At 34.8% G+C, this 16,900-nt stretch overlaps 1 protein-coding gene and 1 long non-coding RNA gene across 6 annotated transcripts in view; both read left to right on the forward strand.

The window, feature by feature from the left end:
• Nucleotides 1-9,849: 9,849 nt before the first annotated feature.
• Nucleotides 9,850-16,900, forward strand: part of LOC149790423 (uncharacterized) — a 460,980-nt gene continuing 453,929 nt past the window's right edge. Inside the window, exons 1-2 of one of the 2 annotated variants that reach the window (XR_016423843.1) lie at nucleotides 9,850-9,942; nucleotides 12,204-12,319. This is a non-coding gene — a long non-coding RNA (uncharacterized LOC149790423). Of the gene's footprint in view, nucleotides 9,943-12,015; nucleotides 12,320-16,900 lie in introns of those variants that run through there. The other variant, XR_016423842.1, reaches the window with a different exon arrangement.
• LOC149790424 (voltage-dependent L-type calcium channel subunit beta-1-like) overlaps nucleotides 14,259-16,900 on the forward strand; it is a 185,574-nt gene continuing 182,932 nt past the window's right edge. For 3 of the 4 annotated variants that reach the window (XR_016423840.1, XM_089972477.1, XM_089972478.1), the window contains exon 1: nucleotides 14,288-14,470. Coding sequence is in view for 2 of the 4 variants with exons in the window: in XM_089972477.1 (XP_089828603.1) it covers nucleotides 14,453-14,470 (18 nt within the window). In the remaining 2 variants the exon portion in view is untranslated. Of the gene's footprint in view, nucleotides 14,471-16,900 lie in introns of all 4 variants that reach the window. The other variant, XM_089972479.1, reaches the window with a different exon arrangement.

Below are 16,900 nucleotides of genomic sequence, written 5' to 3' on the forward strand. Positions count from 1 at the left end.
AAATTCCAATCCAAAGTGGTTAAAAGTTGTACTGTATAAGGTATGATTACAGTGTGGCTTATTGTATGAATATTAGTTACTATTTAGGGGAGGAAAGTTTGTTGTTTATGTTACAGAAGGGATGGGGGAGGCTGAACTGTGTGAAAGGACTGGGGTTAGTGACCCCATTTATTAAGAGGCAGTGAAAGTTGTTGATAGCCTAGACAATTTTTTAAGATTGGGTCATATCAACCTGTCCCTGATGTTAAGTTCTGTGTTTATGAAACAAATATAAAGTCCTTTATTTTAGATCAAAATGTCCTTTTAAGAGTAGAACAGGTACATGCTAACTAGTGCATTGACCTTTGACCTTGCTATTACATAATATGACATAATGTGATTTATCCCATATTGCCAAAGTGAAGTTAGATAAGTCTTGATATGAATAAGACACAACTCATAGTTAAAAGAATTCATTTTATTTCAAAATATGATTTTGCTAGTGAAGCTAAAGTATGAAAACAAGAGTTGAAAACAGCTCAATGACATTTCTATACACATTCATATAAGACATAGCTTAGCAACTCATAAAACTGTTTTTCACAAGTGAGACTAAGCACATTTGTTACTTATACAGTCCCGAACCATTTTGCAGATTATAGGAAAAATTAAGGTTTGCTTTAGGTATAACGGTACCAATTGCGCAAGACCAGGTGGGCGGAGCCTAAGGTGTAGGGAAGATTGCATTCAGAAATAAAGAACAACACTAGCTGTGATTGGTGCATTATGTAAGAGTTATACTTTCTGTTAGGCTTAAAAAAAAGTGTAGCCTCTTGGCAACATGTGAGTGTATGTTAATTTCTATTTAGATTATATTTTGTATTTTTTATGATTTTTTTAAAATATGGTACACATGGCTGAAAATGTGCCTGTTGTGACTAGATAACTCTCACCCCTGTCTAGTTCCAGTGGAGTTATCTCTCTTAAATGCAATGGAGTACCTGGTTCTGTCATTGTCAAATTGACAATCTAACACTGCTCTCTAGAAAAGTGTGTGACATGCATGCTAAAGTAGGATAGAAAATATATTTATTTCCCCAAACATTAGCATTAAGGTCTATGGAAAAACAATTGGTACCGTGATACCTAAAGGTAAGATCAGCTTCACAGTGTATCCATAGTAACGAGTATACATAGCCGCCATTTATAAACTGTCATAGTGTCATTTGGTAAAACAATGGATATTGAGAAGTTTTGGTCTAATATTGACAGACTTTTACATAGAAAATGTATAAAATCTTCAGAAAAAAACACATGCTGGTTTTGGAGAGGGGCATTTGATAAAGACGGCTATGGCAGACAGAAAGTTGTATGGCCAGATGGCTCAATATCAGTTGTGTCTGCTCATAGACTGTCATACATGCGACAAAATAATTTATTTAAACACAATATACCACGTATGGATGATTATGGTCACCTTTTAGATATTTCACATATATGTCATAATAAATCATGTATAAATAGTAAACATCTAGTTCTAGAACAACATGCCATAAACCAGGATAGAGAACACTGTAGGACTCAAGGAAGCTGTACCGGTTGCCATAGACCACTTTGTGTCATATAGGTAATGCAGGCTTAAGTGATTTTTGGTAATTTATTATTTACATGGTCTTCTTTTCCCTTTTTCTTTTTGACATTTGGCATTAATAGCCCTTTCTTGTAATTTTTTTTCTCTTGAAATTCTTCATACAATTTATAAAGATAAGTTCTTTTCTCACACCTTCTTCTTTTAAATGCCATTGACTTTTTGTATGCTTTATATCGTGTAAAAATTCTCTGCTCCTGAGCTAGTCTTTGAGCAACCCTAGTTCCAGATGAAATGCTACAGCCAATTGCATTGCATAGTTTTAGTATGGATTCCCCAGGCCCATTATTTAAAGAGTGCACTGCACTGTGTGCTCTACCAGGAAAATTTCTTGTCCATGTTATACATCTTGGTAATGAACGCCTTAAAACCCTATTTGCTGCCTCAACCTTTTGAGTATTTGTGTTTAATTTTGTTTTTTCCAAATTTAATGGACCCAAACGATAATTAATACAACCCCGCAATATGCCCTCAGACAGTTTTGTTACATGCATTTTAAAATTAGATGGCAAGTATGGACTTTTCTCCAACCAGTTACCATTGCATGCATATGAATTATCAGTACACAGACTATGATCTCCTTGGTAACACTGTACAATAGCATCTACACTGTATGAAAGGCAATCCTTGACTCTGTCAGTATCCCCGTTAAGTTTATTAAAAGCATTTTCAAACTCCACCTGACACCGCTGACTCAAGTCAATGGCAAACCTTTGACACATTTTTTGTCTAGCAGCTTTGGTAAGCCCTGGCATCATGTGAACCAAATTTGGGCACCTTTTTATATATTTCCTATGGTTTTCAGAGAAATGTCTTGCGTCAATAAACTGTTTAGGGATAGTCTGAGTGATCCCCTCATTGTATAGGTTGACTGCAGCCCTATAGCTGCTTGTATCTGGATCAGTTGTTATGTTCCGCACTTCAAAATTATCTTCTTTTAGGTTGAGAAGACATTCCGAGGCCCAAGTTTCCTCATCACCAATATTAGTTTCCATACTTATATTTGCAGTGCAATCACAGGTCTTATTTGTCATATTAAGTTCATCTGATTGGTGTTGTATGTGATGAGAACACAATTTATTTTTAGTTGTTAGGGCAATAATGTCATTCTTTGATGTTACATTTTCAGCCTGTAAGTAGCAAACTTGTGTTGCTGGCTGAAATGGAGTTTTTCCAACACCAGAATACAAAGGATTATTGTATAAACCATCTCCTTGTACATCAATGATATCAGGTGGATTTCCCCTTGCGATATTAATTTCTCTTAGCTTTTGTCTCCGACTTCTCATATCCAAAATATTTTCTTGTATAATCTCTTTACAAATTTTGTTTGAAACCTTTTGCATCCCCTTTGTGGAAGGGGCAGGAATACTGGCAGACAAGAGTAATTTCCTTAGGCCAGCATTTCCCATGGACACTTGTGTCAGCCCCACTTGTAGCCCTCTATTTATATTGGCTGCTTTGCGTCCAGGATTTTTATTATACATTTCTTCATACAGATTAAACATTGCTGATTTATAACTGCATGTGTTGCATATTGCCCGTTCTCTCCAACCAAGGCCCCATTGTTCCTCAGACTGTTGGTCCCATTTCAAAAACCCCAAACACTTTGGGGATATTTGTGCATGTTCTCTGAAGACGCTGTTCCACATTATTTCATTCTGATGAACATTTATAATGCGATTAGTGGATGACTCCTCATCTCTGACAAAAAACAAGAACAATAATAACTACCCTGAGACTCTCTGCTGTACTTATATAAAGATATATATATATAGATCTTTGATTATGTAAACACTCACATTCTGGCATTGTAATTTTCTTTGATTTAGTGCATGTAATTTAAATCACTTTTATGTGAAATGACTTGTATGACATGGATAATTAAGACATGAAAAGAAAATTACTACACATGTGTAGGCATCTCATTAAGTTATCTCCCTTCATAGCACAAATCTTTTCAAGAAATAAAAAGTTACATTTTCAGTACTTTTTCTGCCAATAATGAGAAGATTAATGATACAGTATTACAGTATTACTAAATAACTATGCAAATTATAGTAAAACTGCTTCCATAATTTGTCAGAGCAAAGCTTACTGTTTATTTGTTTGTTTTGTTTTTTTTTTTAAATTATTCTTACTCCAGTTTAATTGAAGCCAATTAATATGAACTTAATGTGTATGACCCATACAAATTGCATGTGTCTGTATGCTTTACATTATTTACCCTTTTATTACAGATGGATATGCACACTGTTCCACCTGAAGTCTTGATGCAGGTAGCGGGCGTAGCAGTACCGGTGCCAATGGATTCTCATTGCTATGATTTGGCACAGCCTCCACATACTGATCTGATGTGAGTCTTATAAACTTTCTATTCTCTGTTTTCTGATCATTATTGTTGTCGTATGTGAACCCTTTATTGTGAGGTACATGTCCCTTTTGGAAACACACTGTCCTCCTGTTTTTAACTCCCTTGGATTTGCCAGGCTTAGTACTTTTTCTTGGCATTTTTCTGGTCTTGATTCCCCAAATTATTAAAAATTCCAATCCAAAGTGGTTAAAAGTTGTACTGTATAAGGTATGATTACAGTGTGGCTTATTGTATGAATATTAGTTACTATTTAGGGGAGGAAAGTTTGTTGTTTATGTTACAGAAGGGATGGGGGAGGCTGAACTGTGTGAAAGGACTGGGGTTAGTGACCCCATTTATTAAGAGGCAGTGAAAGTTGTTGATAGCCTAGACAATTTTTTAAGATTGGGTCATATCAACCTGTCCCTGATGTTAAGTTCTGTGTTTATGAAACAAATATAAAGTCCTTTATTTTAGATCAAAATGTCCTTTTAAGAGTAGAACAGGTACATGCTAACTAGTGCATTGACCTTTGACCTTGCTATTACATAATATGACATAATGTGATTTATCCCATATTGCCAAAGTGAAGTTAGATAAGTCTTGATATGAATAAGACACAACTCATAGTTAAAAGAATTCATTTTATTTCAAAATATGATTTTGCTAGTGAAGCTAAAGTATGAAAACAAGAGTTGAAAACAGCTCAATGACATTTCTATACACATTCATATAAGACATAGCTTAGCAACTCATAAAACTGTTTTTCACAAGTGAGACTAAGCACATTTGTTACTTATACAGTCCCGAACCATTTTGCAGATTATAGGAAAAATTAAGGTTTGCTTTAGGTATAACGGTACCAATTGCGCAAGACCAGGTGGGCGGAGCCTAAGGTGTAGGGAAGATTGCATTCAGAAATAAAGAACAACACTAGCTGTGATTGGTGCATTATGTAAGAGTTATACTTTCTGTTAGGCTTAAAAAAAAGTGTAGCCTCTTGGCAACATGTGAGTGTATGTTAATTTCTATTTAGATTATATTTTGTATTTTTTATGATTTTTTTAAAATATGGTACACATGGCTGAAAATGTGCCTGTTGTGACTAGATAACTCTCACCCCTGTCTAGTTCCAGTGGAGTTATCTCTCTTAAATGCAATGGAGTACCTGGTTCTGTCATTGTCAAATTGACAATCTAACACTGCTCTCTAGAAAAGTGTGTGACATGCATGCTAAAGTAGGATAGAAAATATATTTATTTCCCCAAACATTAGCATTAAGGTCTATGGAAAAACAATTGGTACCGTGATACCTAAAGGTAAGATCAGCTTCACAGTGTATCCATAGTAACGAGTATACATAGCCGCCATTTATAAACTGTCATAGTGTCATTTGGTAAAACAATGGATATTGAGAAGTTTTGGTCTAATATTGACAGACTTTTACATAGAAAATGTATAAAATCTTCAGAAAAAAACACATGCTGGTTTTGGAGAGGGGCATTTGATAAAGACGGCTATGGCAGACAGAAAGTTGTATGGCCAGATGGCTCAATATCAGTTGTGTCTGCTCATAGACTGTCATACATGCGACAAAATAATTTATTTAAACACAATATACCACGTATGGATGATTATGGTCACCTTTTAGATATTTCACATATATGTCATAATAAATCATGTATAAATAGTAAACATCTAGTTCTAGAACAACATGCCATAAACCAGGATAGAGAACACTGTAGGACTCAAGGAAGCTGTACCGGTTGCCATAGACCACTTTGTGTCATATAGGTAATGCAGGCTTAAGTGATTTTTGGTAATTTATTATTTACATGGTCTTCTTTTCCCTTTTTCTTTTTGACATTTGGCATTAATAGCCCTTTCTTGTAATTTTTTTTCTCTTGAAATTCTTCATACAATTTATAAAGATAAGTTCTTTTCTCACACCTTCTTCTTTTAAATGCCATTGACTTTTTGTATGCTTTATATCGTGTAAAAATTCTCTGCTCCTGAGCTAGTCTTTGAGCAACCCTAGTTCCAGATGAAATGCTACAGCCAATTGCATTGCATAGTTTTAGTATGGATTCCCCAGGCCCATTATTTAAAGAGTGCACTGCACTGTGTGCTCTACCAGGAAAATTTCTTGTCCATGTTATACATCTTGGTAATGAACGCCTTAAAACCCTATTTGCTGCCTCAACCTTTTGAGTATTTGTGTTTAATTTTGTTTTTTCCAAATTTAATGGACCCAAACGATAATTAATACAACCCCGCAATATGCCCTCAGACAGTTTTGTTACATGCATTTTAAAATTAGATGGCAAGTATGGACTTTTCTCCAACCAGTTACCATTGCATGCATATGAATTATCAGTACACAGACTATGATCTCCTTGGTAACACTGTACAATAGCATCTACACTGTATGAAAGGCAATCCTTGACTCTGTCAGTATCCCCGTTAAGTTTATTAAAAGCATTTTCAAACTCCACCTGACACCGCTGACTCAAGTCAATGGCAAACCTTTGACACATTTTTTGTCTAGCAGCTTTGGTAAGCCCTGGCATCATGTGAACCAAATTTGGGCACCTTTTTATATATTTCCTATGGTTTTCAGAGAAATGTCTTGCGTCAATAAACTGTTTAGGGATAGTCTGAGTGATCCCCTCATTGTATAGGTTGACTGCAGCCCTATAGCTGCTTGTATCTGGATCAGTTGTTATGTTCCGCACTTCAAAATTATCTTCTTTTAGGTTGAGAAGACATTCCGAGGCCCAAGTTTCCTCATCACCAATATTAGTTTCCATACTTATATTTGCAGTGCAATCACAGGTCTTATTTGTCATATTAAGTTCATCTGATTGGTGTTGTATGTGATGAGAACACAATTTATTTTTAGTTGTTAGGGCAATAATGTCATTCTTTGATGTTACATTTTCAGCCTGTAAGTAGCAAACTTGTGTTGCTGGCTGAAATGGAGTTTTTCCAACACCAGAATACAAAGGATTATTGTATAAACCATCTCCTTGTACATCAATGATATCAGGTGGATTTCCCCTTGCGATATTAATTTCTCTTAGCTTTTGTCTCCGACTTCTCATATCCAAAATATTTTCTTGTATAATCTCTTTACAAATTTTGTTTGAAACCTTTTGCATCCCCTTTGTGGAAGGGGCAGGAATACTGGCAGACAAGAGTAATTTCCTTAGGCCAGCATTTCCCATGGACACTTGTGTCAGCCCCACTTGTAGCCCTCTATTTATATTGGCTGCTTTGCGTCCAGGATTTTTATTATACATTTCTTCATACAGATTAAACATTGCTGATTTATAACTGCATGTGTTGCATATTGCCCGTTCTCTCCAACCAAGGCCCCATTGTTCCTCAGACTGTTGGTCCCATTTCAAAAACCCCAAACACTTTGGGGATATTTGTGCATGTTCTCTGAAGACGCTGTTCCACATTATTTCATTCTGATGAACATTTATAATGCGATTAGTGGATGACTCCTCATCTCTGACAAAAAACAAGAACAATAATAACTACCCTGAGACTCTCTGCTGTACTTATATAAAGATATATATATATAGATCTTTGATTATGTAAACACTCACATTCTGGCATTGTAATTTTCTTTGATTTAGTGCATGTAATTTAAATCACTTTTATGTGAAATGACTTGTATGACATGGATAATTAAGACATGAAAAGAAAATTACTACACATGTGTAGGCATCTCATTAAGTTATCTCCCTTCATAGCACAAATCTTTTCAAGAAATAAAAAGTTACATTTTCAGTACTTTTTCTGCCAATAATGAGAAGATTAATGATACAGTATTACAGTATTACTAAATAACTATGCAAATTATAGTAAAACTGCTTCCATAATTTGTCAGAGCAAAGCTTACTGTTTATTTGTTTGTTTTGTTTTTTTTTTTAAATTATTCTTACTCCAGTTTAATTGAAGCCAATTAATATGAACTTAATGTGTATGACCCATACAAATTGCATGTGTCTGTATGCTTTACATTATTTACCCTTTTATTACAGATGGATATGCACACTGTTCCACCTGAAGTCTTGATGCAGGTAGCGGGCGTAGCAGTACCGGTGCCAATGGATTCTCATTGCTATGATTTGGCACAGCCTCCACATACTGATCTGATGTGAGTCTTATAAACTTTCTATTCTCTGTTTTCTGATCATTATTGTTGTCGTATGTGAACCCTTTATTGTGAGGTACATGTCCCTTTTGGAAACACACTGTCCTCCTGTTTTTAACTCCCTTGGATTTGCCAGGCTTAGTACTTTTTCTTGGCATTTTTCTGGTCTTGATTCCCCAAATTATTAAAAATTCCAATCCAAAGTGGTTAAAAGTTGTACTGTATAAGGTATGATTACAGTGTGGCTTATTGTATGAATATTAGTTACTATTTAGGGGAGGAAAGTTTGTTGTTTATGTTACAGAAGGGATGGGGGAGGCTGAACTGTGTGAAAGGACTGGGGTTAGTGACCCCATTTATTAAGAGGCAGTGAAAGTTGTTGATAGCCTAGACAATTTTTTAAGATTGGGTCATATCAACCTGTCCCTGATGTTAAGTTCTGTGTTTATGAAACAAATATAAAGTCCTTTATTTTAGATCAAAATGTCCTTTTAAGAGTAGAACAGGTACATGCTAACTAGTGCATTGACCTTTGACCTTGCTATTACATAATATGACATAATGTGATTTATCCCATATTGCCAAAGTGAAGTTAGATAAGTCTTGATATGAATAAGACACAACTCATAGTTAAAAGAATTCATTTTATTTCAAAATATGATTTTGCTAGTGAAGCTAAAGTATGAAAACAAGAGTTGAAAACAGCTCAATGACATTTCTATACACATTCATATAAGACATAGCTTAGCAACTCATAAAACTGTTTTTCACAAGTGAGACTAAGCACATTTGTTACTTATACAGTCCCGAACCATTTTGCAGATTATAGGAAAAATTAAGGTTTGCTTTAGGTATAACGGTACCAATTGCGCAAGACCAGGTGGGCGGAGCCTAAGGTGTAGGGAAGATTGCATTCAGAAATAAAGAACAACACTAGCTGTGATTGGTGCATTATGTAAGAGTTATACTTTCTGTTAGGCTTAAAAAAAAGTGTAGCCTCTTGGCAACATGTGAGTGTATGTTAATTTCTATTTAGATTATATTTTGTATTTTTTATGATTTTTTTAAAATATGGTACACATGGCTGAAAATGTGCCTGTTGTGACTAGATAACTCTCACCCCTGTCTAGTTCCAGTGGAGTTATCTCTCTTAAATGCAATGGAGTACCTGGTTCTGTCATTGTCAAATTGACAATCTAACACTGCTCTCTAGAAAAGTGTGTGACATGCATGCTAAAGTAGGATAGAAAATATATTTATTTCCCCAAACATTAGCATTAAGGTCTATGGAAAAACAATTGGTACCGTGATACCTAAAGGTAAGATCAGCTTCACAGTGTATCCATAGTAACGAGTATACATAGCCGCCATTTATAAACTGTCATAGTGTCATTTGGTAAAACAATGGATATTGAGAAGTTTTGGTCTAATATTGACAGACTTTTACATAGAAAATGTATAAAATCTTCAGAAAAAAACACATGCTGGTTTTGGAGAGGGGCATTTGATAAAGACGGCTATGGCAGACAGAAAGTTGTATGGCCAGATGGCTCAATATCAGTTGTGTCTGCTCATAGACTGTCATACATGCGACAAAATAATTTATTTAAACACAATATACCACGTATGGATGATTATGGTCACCTTTTAGATATTTCACATATATGTCATAATAAATCATGTATAAATAGTAAACATCTAGTTCTAGAACAACATGCCATAAACCAGGATAGAGAACACTGTAGGACTCAAGGAAGCTGTACCGGTTGCCATAGACCACTTTGTGTCATATAGGTAATGCAGGCTTAAGTGATTTTTGGTAATTTATTATTTACATGGTCTTCTTTTCCCTTTTTCTTTTTGACATTTGGCATTAATAGCCCTTTCTTGTAATTTTTTTTCTCTTGAAATTCTTCATACAATTTATAAAGATAAGTTCTTTTCTCACACCTTCTTCTTTTAAATGCCATTGACTTTTTGTATGCTTTATATCGTGTAAAAATTCTCTGCTCCTGAGCTAGTCTTTGAGCAACCCTAGTTCCAGATGAAATGCTACAGCCAATTGCATTGCATAGTTTTAGTATGGATTCCCCAGGCCCATTATTTAAAGAGTGCACTGCACTGTGTGCTCTACCAGGAAAATTTCTTGTCCATGTTATACATCTTGGTAATGAACGCCTTAAAACCCTATTTGCTGCCTCAACCTTTTGAGTATTTGTGTTTAATTTTGTTTTTTCCAAATTTAATGGACCCAAACGATAATTAATACAACCCCGCAATATGCCCTCAGACAGTTTTGTTACATGCATTTTAAAATTAGATGGCAAGTATGGACTTTTCTCCAACCAGTTACCATTGCATGCATATGAATTATCAGTACACAGACTATGATCTCCTTGGTAACACTGTACAATAGCATCTACACTGTATGAAAGGCAATCCTTGACTCTGTCAGTATCCCCGTTAAGTTTATTAAAAGCATTTTCAAACTCCACCTGACACCGCTGACTCAAGTCAATGGCAAACCTTTGACACATTTTTTGTCTAGCAGCTTTGGTAAGCCCTGGCATCATGTGAACCAAATTTGGGCACCTTTTTATATATTTCCTATGGTTTTCAGAGAAATGTCTTGCGTCAATAAACTGTTTAGGGATAGTCTGAGTGATCCCCTCATTGTATAGGTTGACTGCAGCCCTATAGCTGCTTGTATCTGGATCAGTTGTTATGTTCCGCACTTCAAAATTATCTTCTTTTAGGTTGAGAAGACATTCCGAGGCCCAAGTTTCCTCATCACCAATATTAGTTTCCATACTTATATTTGCAGTGCAATCACAGGTCTTATTTGTCATATTAAGTTCATCTGATTGGTGTTGTATGTGATGAGAACACAATTTATTTTTAGTTGTTAGGGCAATAATGTCATTCTTTGATGTTACATTTTCAGCCTGTAAGTAGCAAACTTGTGTTGCTGGCTGAAATGGAGTTTTTCCAACACCAGAATACAAAGGATTATTGTATAAACCATCTCCTTGTACATCAATGATATCAGGTGGATTTCCCCTTGCGATATTAATTTCTCTTAGCTTTTGTCTCCGACTTCTCATATCCAAAATATTTTCTTGTATAATCTCTTTACAAATTTTGTTTGAAACCTTTTGCATCCCCTTTGTGGAAGGGGCAGGAATACTGGCAGACAAGAGTAATTTCCTTAGGCCAGCATTTCCCATGGACACTTGTGTCAGCCCCACTTGTAGCCCTCTATTTATATTGGCTGCTTTGCGTCCAGGATTTTTATTATACATTTCTTCATACAGATTAAACATTGCTGATTTATAACTGCATGTGTTGCATATTGCCCGTTCTCTCCAACCAAGGCCCCATTGTTCCTCAGACTGTTGGTCCCATTTCAAAAACCCCAAACACTTTGGGGATATTTGTGCATGTTCTCTGAAGACGCTGTTCCACATTATTTCATTCTGATGAACATTTATAATGCGATTAGTGGATGACTCCTCATCTCTGACAAAAAACAAGAACAATAATAACTACCCTGAGACTCTCTGCTGTACTTATATAAAGATATATATATATAGATCTTTGATTATGTAAACACTCACATTCTGGCATTGTAATTTTCTTTGATTTAGTGCATGTAATTTAAATCACTTTTATGTGAAATGACTTGTATGACATGGATAATTAAGACATGAAAAGAAAATTACTACACATGTGTAGGCATCTCATTAAGTTATCTCCCTTCATAGCACAAATCTTTTCAAGAAATAAAAAGTTACATTTTCAGTACTTTTTCTGCCAATAATGAGAAGATTAATGATACAGTATTACAGTATTACTAAATAACTATGCAAATTATAGTAAAACTGCTTCCATAATTTGTCAGAGCAAAGCTTACTGTTTATTTGTTTGTTTTGTTTTTTTTTTTAAATTATTCTTACTCCAGTTTAATTGAAGCCAATTAATATGAACTTAATGTGTATGACCCATACAAATTGCATGTGTCTGTATGCTTTACATTATTTACCCTTTTATTACAGATGGATATGCACACTGTTCCACCTGAAGTCTTGATGCAGGTAGCGGGCGTAGCAGTACCGGTGCCAATGGATTCTCATTGCTATGATTTGGCACAGCCTCCACATACTGATCTGATGTGAGTCTTATAAACTTTCTATTCTCTGTTTTCTGATCATTATTGTTGTCGTATGTGAACCCTTTATTGTGAGGTACATGTCCCTTTTGGAAACACACTGTCCTCCTGTTTTTAACTCCCTTGGATTTGCCAGGCTTAGTACTTTTTCTTGGCATTTTTCTGGTCTTGATTCCCCAAATTATTAAAAATTCCAATCCAAAGTGGTTAAAAGTTGTACTGTATAAGGTATGATTACAGTGTGGCTTATTGTATGAATATTAGTTACTATTTAGGGGAGGAAAGTTTGTTGTTTATGTTACAGAAGGGATGGGGGAGGCTGAACTGTGTGAAAGGACTGGGGTTAGTGACCCCATTTATTAAGAGGCAGTGAAAGTTGTTGATAGCCTAGACAATTTTTTAAGATTGGGTCATATCAACCTGTCCCTGATGTTAAGTTCTGTGTTTATGAAACAAATATAAAGTCCTTTATTTTAGATCAAAATGTCCTTTTAAGAGTAGAACAGGTACATGCTAACTAGTGCATTGACCTTTGACCTTGCTATTACATAATATGACATAATGTGATTTATCCCATATTGCCAAAGTGAAGTTAGATAAGTCTTGATATGAATAAGACACAACTCATAGTTAAAAGAATTCATTTTATTTCAAAATATGATTTTGCTAGTGAAGCTAAAGTATGAAAACAAGAGTTGAAAACAGCTCAATGACATTTCTATACACATTCATATAAGACATAGCTTAGCAACTCATAAAACTGTTTTTCACAAGTGAGACTAAGCACATTTGTTACTTATACAGTCCCGAACCATTTTGCAGATTATAGGAAAAATTAAGGTTTGCTTTAGGTATAACGGTACCAATTGCGCAAGACCAGGTGGGCGGAGCCTAAGGTGTAGGGAAGATTGCATTCAGAAATAAAGAACAACACTAGCTGTGATTGGTGCATTATGTAAGAGTTATACTTTCTGTTAGGCTTAAAAAAAAGTGTAGCCTCTTGGCAACATGTGAGTGTATGTTAATTTCTATTTAGATTATATTTTGTATTTTTTATGATTTTTTTAAAATATGGTACACATGGCTGAAAATGTGCCTGTTGTGACTAGATAACTCTCACCCCTGTCTAGTTCCAGTGGAGTTATCTCTCTTAAATGCAATGGAGTACCTGGTTCTGTCATTGTCAAATTGACAATCTAACACTGCTCTCTAGAAAAGTGTGTGACATGCATGCTAAAGTAGGATAGAAAATATATTTATTTCCCCAAACATTAGCATTAAGGTCTATGGAAAAACAATTGGTACCGTGATACCATCATGTACTGTCCTAATGAAAAAGAAATCATTATAAAACTGTAACTGTCTCGAAAATGCAAATTATTGTCATAATATGGAACATCTGTTAAGAGTTTGTTTGTGGTAAATTAATTGAGCTGAATATTCACAAGCGACAAATGCAATTCCTACCACATCGCCCACACGAATTGATTATTCTAACATTCCTATACGAGTATAATCACACGTTTTAGAGAACAGGGCTGAAGGACAGTCTGGTTCCCTGCTTATTAAGCTTTACAAATAGCGGAGAGTAACGCAGGGAGAATACGAAGCAGGAAACTAGACTACGGTGACGGATATCGCTAACCTCCCCTGAATTGCTGCTGCTGCTGCTGCTGGTGTTACTGGATCCAACCAATCGGATACAATTTTACAAAAGTAGCAATATTTTATAGTTCATGAGGATGGAAAGGGATTTTGGCGGAGTGAGGCGTTTACTTCATGAATTTCTTACCGTTAATCTGAGGTATTTTATGCCAAAAGGTGGTCGAATAATTCTTATATTGTTTACGATACTAAATGAATGATAGCCCGAGCTACGTTTGAGAGAAGTGAACAAAAGATATTTGATTATTGACCACCCTTTCGTTGCACTTGGTTGAAACTGACATTAATCCACCATTGCTGGGAATAGAGAGATGCCTGGGGTCAGTCTATGAAACGGATACCATAGCACAATATTTAGAATTGCCAGAAACAACAGAAAATAGGTAGACGAATATAGGAAAATCAAAAATGATTGTAAATACAGCAGTTTGGTCGAAGGAATGGTGGTTTCACTTATAGTGTTTCGTCAATATGCTGCCCGTGTCTCAGGTGAATTTTGTTCAGGAAATTAGGCGCAGTATTCCAAATTTGTGTAACATAGTGCTTGCCAAAATATATGCATTGTTCAAAAGAGCGTCTCCTTAATAAGTGGAACATGTGCATGTAAGCGTATATCAGTTGCAGTTGGCATATCGACATGTACGGGAACAATCGCCATTACTTGTTATCGGTTGCACTGGGAAGGCCGTTTATTTTGTGAGCGGGTGGGTGGGAATCTAGACACTATAGCCTGGCTCCGTTCCACCATGAATCGTTCCATACCTCTGGCCTTTAAAAGTATGTCACGGTTACTGTCAATATAAGAATTATTTAATCACTTTAAACCTTACTAATTTCCAACCAAACCAGGTTAGGTCTGCGCAAACTTTTTTAATTTGGACAAATAGTGTCAACAGCGGGTACAGTGTTTACGAAATGATATTTTTAGTAGAGGGGAAGCCTAATGTATGCTTTAAGATGCATTGTGTGACATGGATGTTCACGCAGGTACAAATAATTGTCGGTACATTTTTACTTGATAGAAGGTACAAGATAACAACCACTGTAAATTAAAGAGGATGAAACTACAGTGAAAATATATTATCTGAATCATAATAATATAATGGAAGTAGAATATTGAGTTTATTTTATTTTTTTAATTATATGCGAAACATTCCAAAATGATGCTGTTGGAATTAAATTTGCTTCATATTAAATGTAAAATTCATAATTAAGTATGATTTAAAATTTGTGTGCTTTGATTACATTTAAACTAATAATTAATACTCATGACTTTTTTTTCTCTAAAAAAATCAGTGATGAATACAAGCAAAAATAGGAATTGTAAAATAAAATAGTTGATTGTTTTATTGTAAGGTTCATGGATTGCGACGTGGATCTATACAGGTACTGTATTCACCATGCAAAATGCCTACCATTTTGATGACTATAATAAAGGGATAAAAAAGCTGAAGTAACAAATTCTCTAAATCACACGTATGCCATTTTCCAAATCAGCAGTATGACATAAAATGGGATTATCATTTTTATATGTTAAAAATTCTATGAACAGAAGTGTCTTTACCATTGAAATATGATTTTAATTTATATTTAGATGGCATTTAGCATGCCAGCAATTTTACATTTAAAATGAATGTACTCTTGACTGTTTTAGTATTGTTGTTGTTGATGTTGTAAATATAATACAAATAATTCCTCAGTGTAAGTGTAAATGGCTTGATAAACATATAAATCATTATTATTATCATTATAATTATTCCCAAATCTGCTAAAAAATTATTTTCAGAAATTTATAAAAAAAATACCTGTACTTTTTTTTACAATACTATTTTTAATTTATTGCATTCGTCATTAATCTGGTTAAACAAAATCTCATCTTAATACTTCAACTATTACTTGGTAATAATATTATTGATAATAATAATGTCTAATTTACTTTATTTTTTTTAATGTAGTCAAAGCACTGACATTTTAAATAATACTTAAGTAGACATTTTTCAGAATTATTATAAAGATATTTCTTCAGATGACACTGTTTTGGAATGTGTGGCATGTCATTAAAAAAATATAAAGTCTATATTGTACATACATTACATTTTCATGACTGCTTCGGTGGCCTAGTGGTTAGATTGTCTACCTCAGATGTGTGTGGTCACGGGTTGAACCATAGCCTAGTCATACCAAAGACTTGTCAAAATGGTACTAGCAGCTGTCTCGCTAGGCGCTTAGTATTAAGAAGTTAATATTAAGACTGGTTGGCCTGGTGTCAGGTAACATGACTGGGTGGGACACCATGCTACATGTATGCGGCATGATGCCCCAGTGCTAGACATCTCTGTAAACTGCCACATTGCAGACATCGTAGCAATATGACTGAAAAATTGTTAAAGCTACATTAAAAATCAAAATCATACATACATGCATACACATATAGATACATACATACATACATACATACATACATACATATACACACACACATACATCATACATACATGCATACATATATACATACATATACACACACATACATCATACATACATGCATACATACATACATATACACACACACATACATCATACATGCATACATACATACATATACACATACATCATACATACATACATGCATACATACATAATATACACACACATACATCATACATACATACACACACATACATCACATACATGCATGCACACACACACATGTACGTACGTACATACATACATAGATACATACACACACACGTACATACATACATAGATACATACATACATACATTTTCTTGATTTAGAGAAACATTTTCATTGCTGTTTCATCCCCTTTAATTTTACTGGTTACAGAGGTTTCTATCATGCATGTTGTATATGTTACAGGTGTTCTGACTTTTATTTTTACCTGTGCCAGAATTGGGG

The sequence above is a fragment of the Sinohyriopsis cumingii genome, chromosome 10, assembly GCF_028554795.1.
Source record: "Sinohyriopsis cumingii isolate HCF-2022 chromosome 10, ASM2855479v2, whole genome shotgun sequence".
Lineage (NCBI taxonomy): Eukaryota > Metazoa > Mollusca > Bivalvia > Unionida > Unionidae > Sinohyriopsis > Sinohyriopsis cumingii.